Here is a 25,002-nt window from a genome sequence, read left to right on the forward strand (position 1 = left end):
AACAGATTAAAGCATACAAGAAACTCATACTCAATCTGCATATTGGGACAGAGAACTGACCTGCCCAAAGGCATTCTTTAAGGTCCTGCACAGGCATTCTTGTCTTATAAGTACCACTATACATATAATTCATTTTACTGTGGTACTTTGAGGGTTATTTTATTAAGAGCTGAACAGACTTGTAGTCTCCATGAAAACGAAAACGGACACAGAGTTGAACTTTGCCCGTCAGCCACTCTGCTGCACTCAACAGTTATAATGTTAATGAGACAGGGTGAGCCAGAGGAAGAACAGTGCTGCAGGATGGCCATCTCACAGCAGTCTGCTACAATGAGAGAAGTAATAATGTCTACACTGGATCTAAGTAGTTTCAGTAATTCCTTTCCTCACAGTATTTTATCAATCTTTCCTAACCATTGTTGTCTACATCAACTTTCACAGGCCACATCTGCTTTTGCTGTCTTTGAAAGTTTGAACAAAGCAAAAAGGCAATTATTTAAGAAAGAAACACACCTCAGTTGTAATGTATGTCTAACACTCTCTTAATGTATTTACTTTGGAATATTTTTTAAAATGGGCTTTCATACATTATCTCTAATCCATCTACAACAACATGATATGAAAGCAAACAGTTCCTATGGGTGACTGATTATTAGGTCAGTCTCATATAGGAAGGAAATAACAAGAAAACGTGATTTCTCAAAAATAATGATGCATGAAAAGTATAAAATGGAGAAAATTGTGCACTGGGATATTCAAAATGTAGACGGGGGGGGGGGGGGGCATGGGGTAAATGCAGACGGCTGAAGGGCCTCACTGTTGGTGTTGTCTCTGCAAGACCAAGTGCAGCTGACCTGAAGAAGGATTGTGGAAAAAGTTGGCATGTTGCAGGAAAAGAGTAGTGATGACCATTTGCCAGGTGGAGATGAAAGAAATCTGGTTATTTTAGTGGAAGGTGCTTTTACAGATGTTGTGGCTGAAGTGTTTTGCAAATTTCCCTATAGTGCGCTATAATAACATCTAATGATGTTTGAAAGTTATGGACAGTATTTTCTATTTTTCTATGCAATCAAATTTCCCTTTTCAATGCTTGCCCACCTCAGCTGCTGTTCCTCTAACATCAAGTTGTCCTTGAGTATTTCCAATTCCAGGGAATGCAGAAGCAGACATCTTCCTGGAGCCTCCTTGGGAGGCTGAGGAATATGGAGAAGAGCTGAAGGCCCCCAGGCCCCCTCAAAGACTTGGATGATGGATGGTGATGTAAGGAGTCTCTGGTCTGAGAGGTGGAGAATGAAGGGTGTGGTCAGAACTGCATAGATGCTGTGGCTTGCACTTGGAGAGCAGCAAACCAGGCATCAGCAGCCTCAGGGATAAAATTAGTCTTCCCAGCACAGGCACCCTCATGAACTTCAGCAGTTCTTTGGGGAGGGAGCTGGTGGCGTGACTTTGGGCTGAGCTGGGCACAGCTAAACCAGCTATTGGTACTTCATGACCCCAAAAATTCTTGTGTAAAGCAGGCTTAACATGAAATGGTACTTGGCTGTTCTCTGTGCTGACTAGTCCCAGCCCTCTTGCCTTCCCTTTTAGGGAACTGGGGGCAGAATTGGGGGGAAATCTTTAGTTTATCAAATATAAACTTTTTCATTTGATCAGCAGGGCTTTATTTTTTCTAGTGGAAAAGGATAGAGATCTCTCTAATCTCAGCGTTTCTTCAACATTTTGATTGACCGAGGAGATGAGGTTTAAAATGCTGACATTTTTAGAGGTGCTAATCTCTGAAAAACTTTTCTTGTGCCCTGATTTTAATCCTGTTGGTTGACAGCACATTTTGCTCCTATTAAAAGCACTGGAAAGCTCCCATTGATTTTAACGGCTCAAAAAGAGGCTTGAGGTGAGGACCACTGAGCCAGTCATGCCATCCAGGATGGAGAGAAGAAATAGCCTGAAAGCCTGCAAAAACGTGAGGAGGAGGGAATGTCTTTTATATGGATGAGATGTGGGTTGCTGAACAGAGGGTGTGATGTGGCAGAAAGGCTTTGTTGGAGTGGAGCTCTGTTACGGGGGATCTGTACGACTGCGTTGTGAGTAATTTGATCATTTCCAGCATGATTCCTGAGAATGCTGAGACTCTGTCACTCCACCACACAGTGATCAGGAAATATACACCCAGTACCTCAGTGCTGTCTGTGCTAAAGGATAGATATGTTTTATTGCAAGACTTCACTGAACTGATGAGAAGTTAATATTGGTTCTTGCTTTCCTCAGTGCTTCAAATCATTCTTTACAATCACTGTGAGTGTTCTTGGTGCACTGTAGCATTACACGTTTTCCTCAAAGGCAAGGCTGAGGATTCAGTCTGTACTTCCTAAGCATTGCCCTGCTAAATCTGGTTTTAGTTAAACCCTCTTTTTGAAGTACATGGCCATAATTAGATCTGCCTAGAGGAGACAGCAAGACTGTGACCCCAGCTCTTACCTCCACAAAGTTCCCTTTCAGTTTTCACGTAAAATTGTCTCCTCTTTGCCTCCCCCATCGCAGCACCCCCAGCAAGGAATGCACTGGCAAGTCCCTCGGAGGTCTGTGATAATACATTCCTCTCGACTTCAGTCATGCTGGCACCGAGATGCTCTTGGCTGCTCTGCTGGTGATGTAATTCTGGGCCCACATCACCTGCAAAGGAAACTGATCTGTGAGCAATAAAGCACACAGCCCTCTTGAAACAAAAATGGGAGTGTTGATGTTAACAAGTTTTCAAACTCCCTTTTTTCCCCTTTTTACATTTCTGCTTTTATTACCAAAGCTTCCCTTCTCCCTTTTCCCAGGAGACGGCAGCACCAAGCCTTTCATTGGGAAGTGCTTGCCTTTTTGTTTCCCTGAATTTCATGGACCCAAGCAAGTGTAAAGGCTGGCGTGTGATATAGATTGGAGATTTTGTGTGTGTTGCCTTTCCAGTTTGTGTTTTCCCTCAATTTTTATGGAGACTGTAAAATAAAGGAGCTGGCAGGAAGACAGCAGGGCAGAGTATCCATCAGTCAATTACTTGTTTAGAGAACAATCAAGCCAAAAATATGAAGTATTCAGGACTAATAAATTTCTGTGATTGACCACCATAAAGCCAAATTCTGTGGTAAGAAAAGACCCATACAGAAATATTGGGGTGAGGTAAAAGATCCAAACATATAACATGGATTTTGGCCTGTAACTGTAATCTGTTGGTGATTCCTCTAAAGTCCGGAAATTAAGTTACTTTACAGAAATATTTTTGCTATCTTCTTTCCCCCCCCCCCCCCCCAAGAGTTTTTAGCCATATTTGTACTCCAGCTTTTTTTCTCATATGGTGATTGTTTCTGTGTCCTGGCTTCCAAATTGTGACCAAAAAAAAAAAGGAAAGCCATCCCTATGGGACTTCACCATTGCCTACAGCAGTTACTCATTTTACCGTACATTGCTGGCCTTACTAGAGCACTGAGTCACTCTGTCTACTTTTCAGTAAGTGCACCTCTAAACTTTTAATATTATAATGTAGAAGACAAGGACAGCAGTGCATTTTTGTTCTTTTCTTTTCAGGCTGACATGTTTGTTATTGGTATGGTTCATAAAAGCTTGTTATTTTCTGTCAATGTAATATATTCACATGGTCACAGATCAGAAATTCTGGGGTAGTCTATTAAAAGAAATGAATTTAAAAACCTGGCAATGACAAATACAATTTCTGCACAGTTAAGTAAATCTGAAGGTCATCCATTTTGCAGGTCCTGTTTTACAGCACTAGCTGACTGCGAGGCAGCGAAGTTTATGTTCTAACTAATGAATCTGGTCCCAGCTTCCAACAAAATTGTTCCAAAGGTAATTTGAAAACGAGAGAACAAACAGTTACATCTGACTGTGGAGAAACAATATGAAAGTATTGCAAGTCTTACACAATGTGAGCTGGGACTAATCCAAATCCATCTCTTTACACTTGGATAGTCCTCAAAACTGTCCAGTCTTTCAGTCAGTTCTGGGATTATATAAAATGGCATCATGTGTTGTTTCAGCTACTTTTCCAAAATTTTTTCTAAGTAGGCATCAGCTCCACAGCCCTTGAGAGAGAATTATTATACAAAACTATATGTACTTCATTATTCCTAGCAAGTTTGCTTGCTAAAATCATCAATTCAAATGCTCCCAGGGTCAGAAAGGGGGAAAAAATTACTTCATTCAAAATCTACTCACGAACTCAAACTCTGTCCAGGGTGCAATAGGTAACAATTCTAGCATTTAAGAGGCCTTTGGCATGTTTCAGAGTTATTATACTACTGAAGTAAATATCAGTTCACAGCTCTACTGAGGCCATCTTTTTAAGTTGTCATTCTTTTATGCAAAGAAAACAAGAATTGAATCAGGGTCATGTAGGGAAAATTGCTTCCTCATTCAGAAAGATTAGAAACAGGTTGCAATTGAAATGCCAGGTTTCAGTGAATTTCTAAAAAATTCAAATAGATACCACTTATTTACAAGTATAAATATATGATAATAGGCACTCAAGCTTGGATGTTGGATATTTGCTTTATGTTTAAATGAAAGTTTACCTGTGCAGAGATGCACAGTCTAATTAGCGAAGTATATTACCTACTGCCCTAATGCCCTACAAATATGCAAGACCTGTTCTGTATGGTCTGATAACTTCCATAAGCTGTATGAAGAACCCCAAGACGTCATCTGACTAGGGGGGTTATTCTGAATCACTGAGCCTATATGGAAGCTTTCCTAACCCTAAACAGATGTAATGCTTTTTCCATCTTCATTCCCCAAAAGGGTGCTAAGTCATGCATCTCTTGTCACTCCTGCAGTATCTCCAGCAGCGATGGAGATTAGAAATAATCAGTCTTATATTTGCATCATTTCAGTTTTCATTTCTTTTTAGGGCTTGTATGTGAAGAAATCTTAAGGCAAAAACAAAAAACCCAGGGGATGCAAATATCCAGACAAAGCGTTCTTGTGAAATTTGCCAAGGTCTGTGCAAATGTGAGGGCAGAGAAATGCAAAATGTATAATTCACCACATATTTGTAAGGTACTTGAGTAGGTGCCTGGTTATAATATTGTATTGCCATAGCAAGTATTTCAGCTATTTAAAAACTCATTAAGACATACCATTTTGGATGCAAGATTATTATTAATGTCAACAAAGAAAATCTGGTGACCTAATTCAAAAGACCAGCTAGTCAAAAAACCATATCAAATAACCCTGTGATTATGCCACTCACCTGGACCATGATAGACTTTTAATCCTTCTGTCAACTTGTTGGGACCTGAATCCACATCTCAGAGGAGGCCCTCCTGGTCACATCACTGGTTCCTTGGGGTGTCTGTTCCCATTCTTCCTGGGAAAAATTGTTCTGTTTTTACAAGTCACGTATGTAATTTTTGGTTCTTTTCACCAAAGAGATGAAAATCTTTTTGTGGGTCAGTGTCTGAGTATTCAAATTTCCCAGACAAGAGGAATTCACTGGTCCAGGCAGATCTTCTGAAAAAGGGAGGACTTTTCACTTGTTGGTTTCATGAACTGGGCCAAGATACAGTCTTTTCTATCCCCTGCTTTTCTTAAAATGACAAAAATGGAAATGAAATCACTGGTCTGAAACAAACGTTTCACTGAAATCCACATGAAACACTTTTTTCACTTGAATGAGAGAAAAAGATAAGCTTTTTAAATATTTTTTAAATTTTTTTTGTTTTGTTCTGAAACTGAAAAATCAGTTACTCGCACAGCTTTGTTATGCAGTTGCTTATGTTAGGGAATGATTAATAGTAACACAGCTGAATATGTAATGCCTAATGAGGAAAGATAAAGAGAAATGAGCAGAAAATGAGGCTAAATTGTGGCAGAATGACAGCAATGCTTTTCTGATGACAGCAATTATGTCATAGCTGAAAAAGTACCTCTTGGTGACAAGTACATATGTCATAGAATGAAAATTCCTGTACAGTTCCATTTTAAAAGTTCATTTTCAGAGGAACCAGAAAGGGATAGATGTATTCTCTTTCATCATTTAAATGTCAGGATTTTCCTAGATGACTTAACTTGTTTTATAATGATGCATAGCTTTCAACATTTTTTTTCATTTTGAAAGTTACTGCCTGGGGTATAAGGCTGGTTTCCAAACCCAGCTGGGGCAGAGCGGTGTCCGTCCCAGCGAAAGGCAGGCAGGCGGTGAGAGGACAGCTCATGTGACGTGGGCTGGGCTAATCCTGCAATCGAGGAGACTCTGTCCTGGTTTCACTGCCTCATGTCCTCACCTGACACAACAAGTGCTTTCAGTCCAACTTGCTTTCAGTGGCAAGCACCATTGCCTTGTGCCCACCATTAGCACACCCAAGCTTTCTACATCCATCCTCTTCAGGTCTTAGGAAATAATTAATCCTGATGCTGGATTTTATGAGCACAAAGCTGGCAGTGTTGCAATTCCTTTGAAGTCAGTAGAGCTCTTCTTGATTAATGGGATTAATAGAATCAGAACAGGAATTCTGAAATGTGCGTATGCTTGCACCTGTAGAAGTCTGTACATGCATATATAAATGTATTACGTACAGCAGTTTCTTGGGTGGAATTACAGCTTCTGCATGGGAGTCTGCTCTCCAGAAAGTTAACTTGTCAGCAATACATATTTCCTGTAAAATATTTTGATATAACTTATATATGCATTTTGGTTCATCATAGTAATTGTGATAACAATACTAATAACAATAGCAACAACAATAATAAAAACCATAATAGTGATAACAACAATAACTATAATAACAGCAATAATAATAGAAAGTAATAATAGCAAAAATAATAGAAATCATATCAATAGTTTTAATGACTATAATTTTTTACATAATTTCCACAGCCAAATTACACCTTTGTGTTTTGAATTATTTTTGGTCAGTATTGCCTATTGGCTGTAAGCTTTTGCCTCCTTGTGCATGAGGCATCATTTGCACTTATGTCACTAGAAGATTTTAAAATATAATAGTGATTTGTAAGTGAGGATGCTCAGTGGAAGTCAACAGCTAACGACTGAATACCTGAAAAAAGAACAACAGGGCCAGATTGCTTAAGCCCTCCAATTATTCAGAGGGCAATACAGACATGGAAGAAAGAAATCTGAAGACAAAGGCAAGCACAGCATCTTCCAATTCCTACTTACTGAATGAAACTGGCCCAGTTTCTCCTTGCTTGCTCTCCATCTCGGAACCTGAGTTTTCCCTGTCCCTTTTTTTTTTTTTTTTTGGCTATTCATACACTCAACAGGCTCCAGTCATGACATGATCTTGAAAAGGAGTAGTGCAAACTAGAATTATTTCAGATTGAGGAGAGAAATGAAACCACACATGCCATTTTTGTGGCAAGGGATACACAGGGGCTGGTGCAAGTAAGCGTTTCTTTCAATGGAAGCACTGACGGCTCCTGTTTTTGTGCAATGGCTTTGGTCAGCCCATGTCTCTCTCATCCTCAGAACAAAGCCCTTGCTTTTAAAGACATGTATTTCATAAGGCCCAAATAACCTCAGGTGAAGAATGATGTTCAGTTCAGGCAAGATGATGGGACTACCAAGGATGTGCAACAGCAAATCTGGGCAATCAAAATGGAGACGTGCTCAAAAATCAGATGCCTGTGAACAGTCACATTTAGATGTGTACTGGCTGAGTATTTTTGGTTTGCGTTTGGGTGGAGGTTTTTTGGTTTTTGTTTCTTTATCTTTTCCTTTAAAAAAATTTCATTGATTGCATTCCAAATGTTTATGGGAGTAATTTTTGGATTCTGCTCTAAGTAACTAGAAGTAAAAGGTTAAAATAGCAGGCTCAAACCTCAGGTGAGTCTAGGCCCTATGTGTTGTCTGGGGAGGGGAGCTATGGGGACAGACTCTTCTCTGCCTCTCAACAGACACAAATCTAATGCCATCAGCAAACCTTAGAATTGCATGAGCTGTAGTAAATAGCTATGTGGTGATCAAAAACCTTTGTTTAGGTGTAGGGGGTTTATTTGGTGGTTTTTCACAGTTGTGATGGGTTTGATTTGTTTTGTTTTGTTTTGTTTTTTTGAGGGAAGAGGCACCCATTTATACTGCATCTCCAGGACACAGGCAAAAAGCACTAGCAAAGGTGGGGCTGTGGATGGATGCGGTGGGCAAGCGTGTGCTCCTTTGTGTTCTGGGCAAGAGCTGAGGGTCCTGGCATGAAGAATAACGGAAATACCTTCACAGCCTTTCAGACTGAGAGTTGGGACACGACATATTAGGATGTGGTGTGACAGCCAGGATTACTCAATGCTGATGTTGTTAAAAGCTGTCAGTCCCTCTCTAGATCATAAAAGCAGCTGCTGGCTGCTCTTTTACAGCATTTGAAAATTTTTCTGAGGATTCAGTATTTGCTAAATCATTGATAATATGACACTCACAGGAAGTAATTTAAAAATCAAGAAAGAATCTTCATAAGATTATTTATTTTTCTCTGCTTTTATAGGTGTGTATTGTATTATTCTTGTTATTGTGGCCAAGGTGGCTGAATATGATATGAACAAGTGCACACAAAGGCTGCATTTCTAAAAAAGTCTGAGCCTGCATTGACAGTGATGAGTTATATTGACTCCACATGAATAGTTACTTGCTCTCAAGCTGCATTGCTGTTGTACAGCTGTGTGAGCTTCTTCATGCTTGACTGCCCCAGTGTGCACAATTATATTAATGATGCTATTTCCTAAAAACAGATTCTAAACTTTGTCACTCTTTTCTTTTTTTGGTACACTTTCCAATGTTTGTGAGCCTCTCGTGGTGACTCCAGACACACCATCACTTGTATGGTTTGATGTTAAAATGAAGCAGGAATTCTTTGGATTCCGTTTTCTCTCGTTTTTCCTGCCCACTAGTTTTACTCACTCCATCAAATACTTTATTCCAGTGGTGTATCAAATGGGGAGCAGTGAGGTAGACAACCTTTAGTTTTAGGTGTAGAACTGAGGTGCTTTTCAATCCCAGTCAGTCAATGGGTTACCTTGCCTGAAGGAAGGGTCAGTGAGAAGAAGCACAAAAGAAAAGAAGTCCAGGAAAGGCCAGCCAGGAGAGAGGGCAATGGGGCAAGACCTGAACTCATAGACCTGGACTGTAAAGAATGAGGAATAGCAAAGAGAAAGGTTTAGGCCAACAGAACAAAAGCAACAGAAAGGAGAACATCAGTCAGGATTAATTTCACATCCTAGACCCAGCTGGAGCAAAAGAGGCCAAGACACTCCCTAGAAGACAAATTCTCTCTGGGTAAACTGAGCATAGGCATGGCTCTCTCTGCCTTTAAAGCCTTGAGCTCACTCTTCCACCTAATTTTTCCCCGTGAACACCTAGGACCTGGAAAGAGAGTAATGTAGAAAAACAAGGGTGGAGCCCAGAGCAGGCAGACAGCGTTAGTGAGGTGCTGTGAGAGAGCACAGGTAGGTGGAGCAGCCAGCACTAACAACGGTGAGTGCACAGAGGGCAGCAAGTGGCATCCTGCCAAGTGCACTTGTCTAAGCTCTTGGACACCTTTTCCCTTGGCTCCCAAGATGCTCTTGTTGAAGGGCCACAGCAGGCTTCTGTGAGACTCCTGGTGCTTATTCCCAATATATGAGCAAATCATACTATGAAACAGTAACTGTGACACAGACAGGTCCTGCTTCAGCTGTAATCACTTTTTCTTAAAAGAATCCCAGCGGTATTGGAGATGCTGAGCTTTCCAGCCTTTAAAAGGATACACGCAAGTGTTAAGAAAGCAGAAAAGAAAAAGGAAGGGGGTTGAGTGCAACAGAAAAAAAAAAAAAAAAAGCCAGAAATGCTTTTGTTAAACTTTTGAATCATGCTTCCACAAAAGGCAGCAGATCCCAACGTAGGGTGATTTTCATACTGTAATAAAGTGAAAAATAATTTGAAACCTAGGCAGCATGACTTATTTAGAAAGATCTGAGGAGTAATAAAAAAAGCTTGTGTGCAAACGTGTGTGTGCGCACACAGTTTCTTTAACAGCTGCATGGAACAACCTGTTTTAAATAAGAACAAAGGTGAACAAAGCCAGTTGTCAGCGCAGCTCACCAAATGAAGTTTTTTAATGTGCATGACGTATGCCATATAAAGTGTATTGCCTGAGATGCAACAGCAAAGAGTCCAACTTGAAGTCTTTTTCTCAGGCTTTTCCTACAAAGTCATGTTTCAAGAATTCGCTGCATTTATCTTCATTATTTATTTCCCTCTCTCCATAATGCCCAATGGATCACTTTGCTCACTATATCTTCAGCAGCAAATTAAAATCAGCCTCTTCCCTCCCTAACTATTCAAAATTTTCCTGTTCTATCAAGATGCCACTAAATCAATTTATATCTGTTGCACCCAGAGCAGACAACTGTAAGCAGAAAATGGAGGTCAGGTCTGACTTACCAAATGAGTTTGACTTAACCAAGAGAAGGGAAGAAAAGAAAAACAAAATAATGATGGAAAATTTTCACCGCTTTGAAGCTTTTATGAACAACAACAAAAAAAAAGGTCTGGCAAGCACACAGTGTACCTTTCCATGTGTGTAAGTAAACACAAATTTAGGAAAAGCTTTGCTTTGCACAAACAGAAGTATTTGAACTTTTTGTAATATGTTGGAGAACTTGGAGAGAGTTGCAGGCTCTCTGCCTTCACTAGAAATGTTACATGTGTTTCTGCAATGATGGTAAAGAGGCAACTGAGAGCAGGGCAGTCTGCTAAGAAGGTCACAAAGCTCTGTTGACAGAGAATTTTATAATCAAGCAATAATTTGTTACAAGTCTCTAAGATCCACAAGAGGAATCTATTGCTGTGCATAGTTACGAAATTTTTAGAGAGAGCAGCTTATCAAAGAAATGTGTAGTCTATTAGCACATCATTAAATTTTTAAACCAATTCCATCTTTTGCTTCCCAGTTACTCTCCTCTGTAGTAGGCAATCGTGCCAGATGCAAAGTATCATTTCTGACTTTCAGAGATAAGTTGAAATTTGGGATTCCTATCTATTCCCTCTGCTGCTTTTATTTCTTCTTGGTTTTTTTTTTTTTTCTAAATCTGATCTCACAATGTTGCAAGTGCTGCTTTATTCAGGAATGCGTTTCTTGAACTGCTTCATCCCAAGTAAAGTGTGAACAAAAAAATTCATGAGGAAGTTTAATTTTCCCAGCCTTTGAAGTGACCTAAAGTTGAAGGTACTCTTGAGAAATAACAACATATGGAGTACCTTCATATTTTTATATAGACACATAATGGGATTTCTAAGCAGTAAAAGAAAAGCTGTAAATATTAAAGGCCTGTTTGACCTTAGCTGTGATATCCTATCTGGTATGCCCCTATAGGTCTGGTAGCAGCATAGTGATGGGTACACAGAGTAATTGAAATGCTGATGGGAGAATACTTTAATTGTGAAGTCTCATAGTGTTACAGACTTATCTCAACTAGTGCAGGTGTGTAGGCTCACCACTACCACACTGCACTTTCTCTAATATCCACTTGACATCCCTGAACTTTCTGCTCAGAGCTGAAACTATGAAAATACAGATGAGGGAAGATGTTCCAGACTGGCCCAAGTGTGGCAACACAGACAAACAAACAGCCAGAGCAGATAAGAGATGACACCTAGAAGGGTTGTTGATTTGGGAGAGGTAGGGGTCAGAAATGGAGTGCAGAGGTAAGGAGAACCTGGGACTCAGCAGTGGGTGCAGCGGGACTGGGACGAGCTGGGCAATGAGCTCAAAGCCCAGAGCCAGCTGGGATGGGGTGTGTGACCAGATATCCTCCTGCCGAGCCAGCAGCGCCGGTGGAACAGAGCCTTGCTCCTGGCTGCTGATCACAGCCAAACTCATCTGTCAGCAGATAGTTTTGAAACTTGCATGCAAAGTGCTCTATGCCTTTCTAGTATCAAACTGCCTCGAGGCTGACACCCCACTATTGCTATAAATTATTTTGTTAACTTAGAGTGCAGACTTTTATGCAGGCCATACAAAGGATCTAAACTCTTCTGACAATCTCTTAAAGTGCCTGTATAATGCCACATCATTAAATTTCAAAGGTCAATATCTTAGTGTTTGCCACTGTGTATGCAATTTCCTCTTTTTAAAGGATACTTAGCTCCACCAAAAAATTGTTGAGATTGCAAAGGACACAGTAAGTAGACTAAGCAGAACATTGGTCTGCTCAATGCATGTGATCATTTGTTGTTGCACAATCAAACACATTTTGTACAGAAACCTTTCCTCTGACACTGGAAAAATAGAAACATACCAAGATACAGCTTTGCACAAAGAAAGCAGCAATCTCTCTGTAGGACCCCAGCTTCATCTTTTGGTAAGCATTTAGTAAAGGAGGCAAAGGAATATGAAATGGGAGGGCATGATTAAAACTAGTATAGATTTCCCTGGAAAATGTGACCCTACTGTTGCATTGGTGTGATGGACTTCCTCCATGGTGCTGGGTAAGTCATGTGAAGCTAATTTACATGGATTGTGAATGTTTTTCACTCTAAGAATGGTTCTCATTTTGGGGAGCATATTTGATCTGGGCGCAGACATGCAGGAGTCTAGAGTATCCATTCCTGGGCACAGGCAAAATCACATGGATTGTGATCTCCATGTACCCACCTCTGAAACCCACACCTAAATGTACCCAAAAGCAGGTGTCCCAAGCAAAACCTTGGTCCCTTTGTGCTTCTACCTCCCACCCAGAAATTAATAATTCTGTTCTCAGCAGAGTCTAAAGAGGGTGAGGTAAATAACGTCTTGGATAAAAAGCATAAAATCAGTCTCTAAGCACCTGCTTTTCAAATGAGCTCTGTCCAGCTTGTGTGCTGAATGAGGGTCCTAAGGAAAAACAATGAAAGAACTTGAAATCGGACAGTTTCTCAAAAATGGAAAACACACATTGGTCCATTTCTAATGGTAACAATATTTGAAATTATATGTTTTCAGTGTTTTTAGCTATTGAAAACTTCCTAAGAAAAGTGGAAGGTGAACGGGAAGGGGAAGAGGAAAGCAAAGACAAAAGAGAAAGGGAAGGGAACTTTTTCCTAGTTCCCCTCACGAAGTCTGAAAAAGTGACTATGAGCAATCCAGGGAATCATTAGAGAAGTAGAAGGAATCCCCAAATTCTTTTATGCTCTTTTGGGAACAAAAGGGCTGGTTTAGGACTTCTTTAAAGCAGGGAGCTAGCAGAATGGTGCTTTTCAGACCTCACCAAACTTGGTAAGGCTTGCTACTATGCATGGATTTTCAAAAACAAACACGCCCGTATTCTAAATCCCCAGGGGATTTTCTTCTTGTATTCATGCCTTTATCAGCCGATCTTAAGATCAGCCAGCGCGTACCAGCAGTAGTACTGCCACTTCAAACACCGGGAAGACAAGAGGAAAGCAACAGGAACTTTTGTTGAGCCAGCGGAATGAATCGGCAGCTGGGACTGGGAAGCAGCGCTTCGTGCATCCCAGTCCGGTTCAAAAAAATCAACTCCCAGCGGTTCTCTGCGATCAAATTATTATTTCTTAATCGTTCACCTATGAACTGTACCTCCAAAGAGCCCGGAGGAGCTGTCAATAACAAGCCCCGGGGAGCGGTGGCGGAGGGAAGCGCGGGCAGCGGACCCCGGCGGTCCGGCCCCGGCCCCGGCCCCGCGGCTCCACCCCCGCCCGCCCGGGCCAGCGCAGAGCGCGGGGCGCAGCCTCACCTGGCGGCGGGGTGCGGCCGGGCCCCGCCGCTGCCCTCCCTGGGTGTTTAAAAAGAAAGAAAGAAAGCAAAAATAGGGCTAGTAATAAGGTAAGAGAATTTTTTTTTCTTAATTGTATTTTTAATTTGAGCGCCGCTAATTGCTGTGTACATGCGCAATCCGCTGGTTCAGTGAGCGCACCGGGCACTGGCGGAGGCGCGGGCGGGAGCGGAGTGTGCGGGGAGCGGGCGCGCCGGGGATGCTCGGCGGCCGCAGCTCCAGGCGGGCTGGACGGAGCAGGACGGAGCCGGGCCCGGGCTCACGTAGCGTTGGGCTGGAGCCTTGGAAGGTGCACCTGGTGGGGCTGTGCTGTGCGGCTTCCCCTCCCGAGCGGCGCACCGAGGGGTCAAGGAAGGATAACCGCAGCCCGGAGACAGGTTTGGCAATTCTGATCTCTCAGCTGAAAGTTGCTTCGCCTTCGCTCTCAGATACTGTGTGCCTGCTTTCTGTGCATCCCCTTTCCCCTCCTCTAACCCCCGGAATTAATGCGGGTGATACTGTTTTGTAGTCTGCAAGGATGTCGGTCGGGTTTTGTTCTTAAATATCTTTGGTGTTTTTCTTATGTGAACAGTGTGTTGAAAAGGTGGGGGGACACTGAATCTAATAAGTGTTCTTATTTCAAAATACTATCTTTAGTCACTGTTCAGTTGGAGTAAGACACTTTCAACACAAATGAGCTATTCCAGCAAACTGGATTTTAATTTTTGCAAAATGAGCGTTAGATCACAGATTGTTTTAGATTACAAGCAATGTGTCCTCCTAAGGGAGAAAATATTTCCTTTACTTTCAATATATATTGGAAACTATAATGTAGTTTAGAAGTAGCAAGAATATTAATTTGCTTGTTATATAGTTTCATAAATCACTTTCCAGAAGTTAATTCAGCAATGAAGAACACGCGGTTTTTTACACTTTGAGTTTGTATATTAGATAGCCACAAAAAATTTGTCTTTAGGTTTACTAGAACCAGTGACCTTTTTAAAAAAAGCTTGTATTTCTTTTCAGAGTTGACCCTGTGATAAACTGAACAAGAAGTTGGAAATTTTTGTAGTAAGGTCATTCAAACATTTTTTTCATTCCTTACCTTTAAAATGTAGTGGATAGAAAGTAGAAAGTAACACAGATGTGCTTTATTCTTTTTCTTGCCATGGGATCTGATCTCGTTTACATATTTCTTCTCCCAGTTCAGATGGATATATGGGAAGTAGTGAGGCTGATGATTCGAAAGTGTGACCTAATTGCCTAATTTAAGTCTTAGGCCTGATTGTTTTGTTTCCTAGAGAGCCTGACCATCTTTTGGCTCTCTTTGACTTCAGCTGAAGTTGTAAGTACTCAGAACTTGTAAAATTCAGCCTTTTGGGTATCTCAGCCTGGCCCCAAACACAGAAGCACTGGGAAATAGTCCTGACATGTGGAGGATTTCCTAGCGGCTGTAGAAATAATCTTCAGAATCAGCTGTTGTACATTAAACGGGGTGGGGAGGGAACTCCTTTATTGAGTTAAACCACCTCTTGCTGGTTTTCATTGTCCTGGGATTAAAGACTCTCACATCACTTAATGGGCAGCAGCTTTTTAGCTACCACTAGGAAGTTGTCCAATCTCTCATACTCTTCATGTACAGTAGCAGACTTTGGGTGTGAAGTGGAAAGATGAGTTTGTGAAGACATTTGCTTTCCCAGTGGAAATTCCCTTGGGATTGCTGTGTGAGTGGCACAGAAATGCTGTTAGCCCCTCAGGAGGAAGCAGCCTTCATCAGCCCTCAGTCAGCTGATCCATAGAGTGACCAAGTCCTCATTAATGTATTTGCCTTAACCCCCACTTACTGGCCATCCGTGAAATGGGATAGAAGTCATTACACCCCATAGCAACAGACTTCTTGGAATGTAAATGGCAAAATAAGGTGCTACACGAGTGCTAAGTCACATGGCTTCGTGCTAGAGCAGCAATGAGAAACTCTGTGGGTCTCCAGGCTGTGTTATAGTCCTCTGGAGACCTTATCTGCTTGCCTCCTTTCCATCCTCTTTCTTCTAACTGCAATTCCTCCTGCTGCCAAGTTTGATAGCTGGAGAAATAGCTCTCTACTCCATATTGCCCTCTGCATTAGCCCCTCCTGTGAAAGCTTAATTAAACACTCGGAGACACCTTGGGAAGCTTAGCTTTGTTTGTTTGCAGAGCAGGGGGCTAAAACAGGCCAACACAGCTGAAATATGGTGCTGAAATGTTGAGGTGTATGCAAACCGTGGGGGCAGCTTATGGCTTTTCAGGGCATCCTCTGGCTTGTTCAGCTTTCCCAGGATTTCCTTGTGTGGGTGAGTGCCCATTTCTATGCTAGAGGTGGAAAAGGTTGTATGAGTACCTGTGACGTTTTCTTATCTTGATGGAAGTACAAACAGAAAGGGAGATACAATGGTATAATCTTCAGTAAGTGTTGGGGGGGCTATTACCTTCTGCATACTCTCTTTTAAACACTTGGAAGTGAATTTTTTTGAGGGGAGCCGTGATGAAAGAAATGAAACCACATCTCTGGAGGGATAGAGTTGTGGCTATCAGCATCCCATTGCACTTCTGTTGTTCAGTTCATAGCTTGGAGGAGGGAAGGGGAAGCAGAAAGACTGTGCAGTGAAACACTTCAGCACCAAACTTAAAAGATGGAGGAGAGAGAGAGAACCCATCCATTCCTGCACTTCTTCTTGCTGGCAACTTCCAGCACACCATTCATGAAAGTTGTTAAAACTAATTCCATAGTTGCTCTTCCTCCAGTCTGATGTCTGCTTTCTCTGAAACTGAAATTGATTGCTGACAGTCTTCAGGCTCCTGCCTCCCCTGCACGGCTGCCAACAGAGCTCTCCTGCTGCCCAGTGCTGCAGCGTGTGGCTGTGAAGAGCAAAGGCTGTTCCAGGGATCCAGGAGAGGCAGCTCCCTGTGCAGCAGCAACCATGTTAGGTTGCATCAGTAGCTTCTGTACTCCAGCATCCTGCACCATGCCAGTCAGGCATCTTTATAGAACAAAATCGGAGCAGCATCATCCTGGGATGTTTGTTTTCAACTGAGGCAGTTAGCAGTTTGCACACAGCCGTCAGACCTAAAGGTTTGCTGCTTATTTATACAGTACTGCAAGGAGTAATGTGCCTGCTTTGAGTACTGGACCTGTTCCTCAAGTCCAGTGGGGAAGACAGACAGTAAGGAGTGGGAGAGACCAAGACCCCCATGGCAGCAAAAGGCCATGCATTCAGGGACTGACTCAGGCTGCATGCTTTGACTTGTGGTAACTCGTGGGGAAAAGAGGTGCCACACAGACTGCAGCAGTGCTGTCCACAGAGGGGCAGGCAGTTTGGTCCCTCTCCCGGCAGGGAACTGGATCACATCTACATGCTTCCCTGCTAGGGTCTGGATGCCAAACCCCTGAGACTCTTACTGATGAATGTAGGTTATCCAGTTGTATCCAAACATTTCTCCCCATTTCTAAAAGAACACAACCAAGACAGGACACATGGAGACTGGGCTGGGGATATCAAATTGTTGGACTGTCAGTGTTTCGGCTATATCTAATGTTTCATTATTAAAGGTTTGATTTTGTTTTGATTTTGATCCTGAATGCAGGTGCTTTCAGCCTCTTGACAGTCCACAATGCAGTTGCTCTGGCTAAGACATTGAAGACCAGGTGCTGGGAGTCTGAAGGGCTTTTAGTGTTGCATAGAAGCCGACGTAGATCGTAGATCGGTGTTACTTAGCAAACAGCAGCAGCAGCAGTCAGATAAGAAGCCTGATAGCAGCAAACTGTGAGGTGCTGTGCTGTGAGGGTCTAGAGGGGACAACCTTATTTTGCAGTCCTGCTGAAATTCCAGTTTAACCACTGAAGTATGAAAATTGTACAAAGATGGAAAAGTAGAAGCAAGCTTAAACTCAGCTTTATGTTAGTGTCTAGAAGTAACACTGAAAAAGAGGTCGATTTTTAAATTACTTTGGCAACTAACACACATATTTGTGTGCTGCCTTCCCATCTTTCTCCAAGAGAACCAGATTTTAGAAGCAGTTCCTGTAGACATGAAAAACGGAAGTATTGTCAAGTATCTTCTTTGAAAGTTGGCTTGTCACATCAAAGATATATAGTTTCCCTGTGCTAAAACTGAGGCAGAATGAAATGCTGAATGTTGCTTTATTTTCCCAGAGGGGCCAAGCTGGTTATTCCCCACTGCTAGCACTCCTCCAAGGCAGTGACAGGGCCAACATGCTTTCTTCTCTTGCTCAGCCTCCCAACTGGCATTTTTTGGCTTAGTTTAACAGGTATTTGTGGGTTTTTTCAGTGATTTTCTCTGCAGTATTCCCCAGCAGACTCTCAAGTGATCACATGGAGCCATGTGTAGCCAGTGCATTATTTTGCACTCTGCTTAGCAGCCTGGCTGGCGTGTACTGCCTGGAGCAACTGCTGGGTGAAAATCACATGTGCAGGCCCAGGAATTACAAATCATAGACAGTTTTATAAGCATCTCTAGGCTCTTGATTTAAAAAAAAAAATTAAAATTAAAGGCTCAAGATTAAAAAAAGAAAAAAAAAGCTATCTTCTGTGTTTTTTAATTTATAGGGGGTTCACCTTAAAATTTTCCACTGGGACAGGAGAGGCTGGAAGCATTCTCCTGTGTTTGTGACTTTGGAAGATGGGTCATTTAGAGCACCACCAGATTCAGCTACACTGTTCTGTCATGGCAAACAGTATTTTTGTGGAAGGGTACATACTACCCCTTTAAAAATGTAGCCTGGGGAAGATGAGGAAGAGTTCTTGGCTGAAACATTTGCATGAAGCAGTGTGATAGAGCAGCCAGGGAATATATTGCATGCTAATAAAGTTCCTTCTTCAGTGTGAAAAGTGCATGCTTTGTGAGTGACAGTGGGTCTTTATTTTACCTTTTGACATTCTAACTTGACCAATAATGAGGCATCCACCAGCACGCCTTTTCAGTCCTTTCCAAAGAGCTGCCACAACTAAAGAGACTTTTTTTTTTGAGAATAATCTGTGACCCAGCAAGGTTGGCTGCAATGTTTGTTTGTTTTTCTCCCTACCGCTGGTTCCTATTATTCTCTTACTCCCACATCCTATCCGGGTCTTGTTTTCAAATGCATTCTTCAGCCTTCTTCTTCCCTACCTACTGCATCCTGTGTTCTGCTTTCTGACTTCCTTCTCTTTTCTTATAGCTTTTCTTTTCAGTTCCTTTTGGTTCTGGTCCCCCAGGAACAAGGAGTGAAACATTAACAGTTGCCGAGTACCGAGTTAATCTGGCTTTTGCTAGGAGTGTAGAGGTCAGGTGAGGGCTCTGGGAGACATCCTTTGTGTATGCCATTGTGCCCCGGGGCCCTTGGCACCACTTCATTGCTGGAGTAGCAGAGAGGAATGTATATTTATGTCTGTGCTCCACCTGCTGTCATCTACAATCCAAAGTGTAAGATAAAAATATTGATAAAGGTTGATCTTTGGTAAGATATGGATGTTCTGTTTACTGCAAGTTAATTACCAGGTGTTAATTGTTCTGTTATTTCCATCCGAATGTTTGTCTCAGTCATAAAAAGCAAGCTGAAAAGCTTCAGACTTAGGGTAAGCAAAGCAAGTGGATTTGAACTCTGTTGTGTCTTGATAGAGGCTATGGGAACTGTAGGTGCTGTGACAGCAGTTTGGAAAATACATTATTTCACAGTAAATTCAGCGTGCATACCTGTATCTTTCTAAGTCAGACTGCTGCTTTTACAATAAGGCTCTTAGATTGGTCGGGGATACAGCCTTGTGTTATCTGTACTTTGTCAATTGAGGATCACCATCCTCATAAATCTGTGCTTAGAACATATGCAGGAACTTCCTATGTTGATGTCAACATATCTTGAATATAAATCACAGGGATAAAATGGTTATATTACTCCATGTTGCATGGCTAAGGCTGAGTAATGTATGTCTTTATTATCTTTCTGAAGAGATATCTAATTTGTATATGGCAAGCTTTATTTTGTTAAACACAGCTTTAGAGATCATACAAAGAAGAGGATTTTCCCGGTGAGGTTGGCTGCAGCCAAAGGTTTGACTAGTCTGATCCTTGTAGTCCACAACATCTACTAAATGGAAATGTAGAAGAGGAAACCTTTTAACATAATAGTCACTGTGATGGAAAATTTATCTTCCTGCTAATTTCGTATGCCTGTGATGCCCAGATGGTTATCAGTTGTGTGCTACTCTAATCTTCTGTCCCGCTGGTTTATTTGTAACCAGGATTGGTCTGTTTATGTGTGGCTGCATATGGCAATTAGTTTAAAGCTTTTACCTTATTTTACCCATTTTTCTGTATGCAAGACATAAGAAGGAATCCACCTTGTAAAACAACTCTGGTATAAATGGATTAGTGAGTAGATAATACCTGTCCTGTTAGGATATTATATGCTTTTATCAACAACATCCTAACAGACAAATAAATGTGAAGAAATCAAAACCTGATGTGTTTGTTATCTATGCACATATAAAATTTTACTGTGTTTTAGATTTCTAGATGATTTTATGTATTTTTAATTTAACTTTTGTAATTCAAAATACTTGGTTTGGGAATATAACTGTAGTAGGTAGTTATTTCTTGAAGGCTACCTTTAATAAGGTAAAACAAAGGTTATTTTAGAAATAGAGAGATGCACACACAGACATATATATCTAAAATATGGATATATATTTTTTTTTTAGTCTAATGTCTCTCTTCTAACTTGTTTCAGGTTGAAGAAACTTCTTGAGCAGGAGAAGATCTATCAGGCCCGGAAAGAGAAGGAACATACAAAGAGAATCAATAAACTAAGAGAAGAACTAGTCAAGCTCAAATCATTTGCACTCATGCTGGTGGATGAAAGACAAATGCATATTGAACAACTTGGTCAACAAAGCCAGAAAATACAGGACTTAACCCAAAAACTAAAGGAAGAAGAAGAAAAGCTTAAAATTATTAGTGCAAAAACAAAAGAAGATGGACAAAAACTGATGAAATTAGAGGCAGAACTTGAACACAAAACATCATCATTTTGTCAAGAACATGAGGAGATGACTGCTAAACTGGCTAATCAAGAGTCACATAATAGACAGCTAAGGCTCAAGCTAGTGGGATTGACTCGCAGAATAGAGGAGCTAGAAGAAACGAACAAAAATCTTCAAAAAGCTGAGGAGGAACTTCAAGAACTAAGAGATAAAATAGCAAAAGGGGAATGTGGGAACTCTAGCTTAATGGCAGAAGTGGAAAACCTCCGTAAGCACGTGCTTGAAATGGAGGGGAAAGATGAAGAGATCACAAAAACTGAATCCCAGTGCAAAGAGTTGAAAAATAAACTGCAAGAGGAAGAGCATCATAGCAAAGAGTTGAAACTTGAAGTGGAAAAACTGCAGAAAAGAATGTCAGAATTAGAGAAGCTGGAAGAGGCTTTCAGTAAAAGTAAGTCGGAATGCACTCAGCTACACTTAAACTTGGAGAAAGAAAAAAATTTGACTAAGGATTTGATAAATGAGTTGGAAGTGGTGAAGACCCGAGTGAAGGACCTTGAGACATCCGAAAGCAAGTTGGAAAAGGCTGAAATTAGCTTAAAAGATGACCTTACAAAGCTGAAGTCTTTTACTGTAATGTTGGTTGATGAGCGAAAAAATATGATGGAAAAAATAAAACAGGAGGAAAAAAAGGTTGAGGGTCTAAACAAGAATTTTAAAGTTGAACAAGGGAAAGTTATGGATGTAACAGAGAAACTGATAGAAGAAAGTAAGAAATTTTTGAAACTGAAATCTGAAATGGAGGAAAAAGTATCTAGTTTGACAAAGGAAAGGGATGAGTTAATTGGCAAACTGAGAAGTGAAGAAGAAAAATCATCTGAATTAAGCTGTAGAGTTGACCTGTTAAAGAAAAGAATTGATGGTATGGAGGAAGTAGAAAGAGAAATTACAAGAGGTCGAACTAGGAAAGGAGCAGAGCATGGTTGTCATGAGGACAACAAGATTAAGGAACTTACCATTGAAATCGAAAGATTGAAAAAACGTCTCAAACAACTGGAAGTGGTTGAAGGAGATTTGATGAAGACTGAAGATGAGTACGATCAGCTAGAGCAGAAATTTAGGACTGAGCAAGATAAAGCTAATTTTCTTTCTCAACAGTTGGAGGAGATGAAACTCCAGATTGCCAAAACGAAAGCAATAGAAAAAGGTGAAGTAGTGAGCCAGGAGGCAGAGCTGAGGCACAGGTTTCGTCTGGAAGAGGCCAAAAGCAGAGATTTGAAAGCAGAAGTTCAAGCACTTAAGGAAAAAATCCATGAGCTCATGAACAAAGAAGACCAGCTTTCTCAGCTCCAAGTTGATTTTTCAGTTCTACAGCAAAGGTTTGTGGAAGAGGAAAATAAAAACAAGAGCATGGGGCAGGAAGTTTTGAACCTGACAAGAGAGCTAGAGCTTTCTAAGCGTTACAGCCGCGCTCTGAGGCCCAGCATGAATGGGAGAAGAATGGTTGATGTTCCTGTGACGTCCACCGGCGTGCAGACAGATGCTTTAAGCAATGAAGCAGCAGAAGAAGAAACGCCAGCAGTGTTTATACGGAAATCCTTCCAGGAGGAGAATCATATAATGAGCAATCTGCGACAGGTAGGTCTGAAAAAACCCATGGAGCGTTCTTCAGTGCTTGAGAGATACCCTCCAGCGGCTAATGAGCTTGCTATGAGGAAATCCTGGATACCGTGGATGAAAAAGAGGGAAGCTGGGGCTCAGACAACTCCTGATAAAGGAGCCCGAACCCACAGTAGTACAGCACATCCTGGGGAGGTTGTCCTTTCACCAAAGCAGGGTCAACCTCTTCATATTCGGGTGACACCAGACCATGAGAACAGTACAGCAACTTTGGAGATAACCAGTCCATCCGCAGAGGAATTTTTTTCAAGTACCACTGTCATTCCTACTTTGGGAAATCAGAAGCCACGAATAACCATCATTCCCTCTCCAAATGTTATGCCACAAAAAGGAAAAGGCAGTGAAAGTCCCATGGGCCCGGATCGTTCCATGTCTCCAGTCACTATTACAACATTCTCCAGGGAAAAGTCCCCAGAGGGAGGGAGAGCACCCTTCGCTGACAGACCTGCATCGCCAATTCAGATCATGACAGTATCGACATCTGCAGCGCCGGCAGAAATCTCTGTCTCTCCACAGTCACAAGATATGACCATGGGAAGGGCTGTCTTCAAAGTCACACCAGAAAAGCAAACCGTCCCGACTCCAATCCGCAAGTACAATGCCAATGCCAACATTATTACAACAGAAGACAACAAAATCCACATCCACCTGGGTTCCCAGTTTAAACGTTCTCCCAGTGCCACGCCTGACAGTGCGAGCCCTGTGATAACAGTCCGGCCCATGAACATGGCGGCAGAGAAAGAGGTGGTAACTGGTACTGTCCTTAGATCACCTCGGAACAACCTGTCCCCACGACCTGCAGCCAGCAAGGTGACAAGTACTATCACCATCACACCTGTTACAACATCTTCCACACGAGGAACACAATCAGTGGTAAGCAGCGTAGTGTCATGGTGTGGTCTTTGTGGCAAGGAGAAGGACAAACCGTAGCTTGAGTTTGAGACACCAGCAGGGAAAATGGGAGGGGTGAAGAGAAACTCTTGTCTTCACTACACTTCTTTCAGGGTCAAGCTTAATCATAAAATCAGAATTTGCCCAATTCATGTATTTTTGTACCAGTGTTGGATGCTGGTATACTTTTGATGTTATCTCTCAAAGCAGTTAACTTCCAGAGGAAGTCCCTTCAAATTTGTTTTCATAATGGCTACCTAGTAAAATTACAAGTAAGAGACAGAGGGACAAAGAATGGTGGGGATGACAGCAGGAAACTGTATTTTTATTTTTTATGAGTGCAATTTCTGAATTTTGAAAATACACCTCATTTTTATTTGGCCCAGCTGGCAGGTCTTTAGACTCTAATTATGCAGGCTGGTGTTTCTTTGATATAATCCCATGATCTCCATATAATTCAGGTCATATCTGCTACAGTACTGAACTCCAAAGGAATAAATAAGCAGACATGTTATCATTGCTTACAGCTCTTTCTGTTCCTCTGAACTTCTGTAAGTGCTGTATTACAATAGAGCTTCCTGTAGCATAACTTTTTTTGCTTTCCCTTTGGGCTTCTGTGGTGGTACCCCGCCTTCTTTTTCATACTGAAAGAGTTCTCCCCTCTGTCTTTAACATACTGGGCAGTATTTATTGATAGTCCTCCCCCAGTTTATTATTGGAGATATGTTTTTATTGCTTTAGTTGGAAATACCCTAGGAAAGAAGAATTTAACCAAAACAGAAAACCATCAGTACCGTGTTAGTCCAAAAACTTAGCTAGACAGAGTCTGCAACAGATGCTTAGGGGAAGATTATTTTGAGTGGGTAAGCACACAGTAATGTTTCCCTCAGTGTCTGTTCCCAGTTTTTGGCAATGGGTGGGTATTTCTGAACCAGAGCCGCATCTTTGTCTTTAATAGACCATGGCGGAGTTTTTTTCTATTTATTCTTTTAATTGCTTTTTGAACTCATTTACACTGTTGTTTCCACAACATCAGGGGGCAGTGAATTCTGTTGTGGGTTTTGGGAAAAGCTCTTTCATTTGATACCTTCTATGCAATACCTTCATTGGTTACAGCCTTTTTCTTGTATCTTGACAAATACTGAATAGTCATTCCCTACACATTTGTCCAAGCTGCTCCAGAGTCAGCAGACCCCTACAACATGCCTCATCAGCCATCTCTTCCCAAGCTGAAACGTTGAAGTGTATTTAAGATATACTTGCACACTTTTGGAGAGAAGCTGCCATTCCCATTTAAGGCTTCTGAATTAAGAAAACTTGAATTTATCACATAGATCCGTTTGGGATTGCACACATGCTTGCTCTCTCTTCCCACGTATATAATGTATTGTAGATACTTTATTATACAGTGTTTCCCTACATATTAGAGGCAACTATTCATTTTTTAAAGTCTTGAATTAATTTACAAACTCCTTTGTCTCTCAGAAGCCTGGAAAACTGTTGTTTTTTTTTTTTTTAAAAAAAAAAACTTTCCTTTTTAACTAGATGTCTGTCTCTACTGTGATGATGCAGCGAACCATAGCAGACAAAACTTTTTTGGTTTTTTTTCTGGCTAAAAACTTTCTTTCTTTCTTCACTTTATCCTCCCTGATTTGGAATGTAAGGAGAATAGTTCAGCCATAAGATTT

General features: G+C 41.4%; 1 protein-coding gene across 6 annotated transcripts in view; it reads left to right on the top strand.

Annotated features, from left to right (window-relative positions):
• The window catches only part of FILIP1 (filamin A interacting protein 1), a 101,435-nt gene that overhangs the window by 63,428 nt on the left and 13,005 nt on the right, over window positions 1-25,002 (top strand). For 4 of the 6 annotated variants that reach the window (XM_066179668.1, XM_066179669.1, XM_066179667.1 and 1 more), the window contains one exon: window positions 20,491-23,296. In XM_066179668.1, the coding sequence (XP_066035765.1) occupies window positions 20,491-23,296 (2,806 nt within the window). Of the gene's footprint in view, window positions 1-13,635; window positions 13,803-14,036; window positions 14,130-20,490; window positions 23,297-25,002 lie in introns of those variants that run through there. The other 2 variants (XM_066179671.1, XM_066179672.1) reach the window with 2 other exon arrangements.

Source organism: Chamaea fasciata, unplaced genomic scaffold (genome assembly GCF_029207755.1).
Source record: "Chamaea fasciata isolate MVZ Bird 193981 ecotype frontalis unplaced genomic scaffold, bChaFas1.0.hap1 SCAF_3, whole genome shotgun sequence".
Classification (NCBI taxonomy): Eukaryota; Metazoa; Chordata; class Aves; order Passeriformes; family Sylviidae; genus Chamaea; species Chamaea fasciata.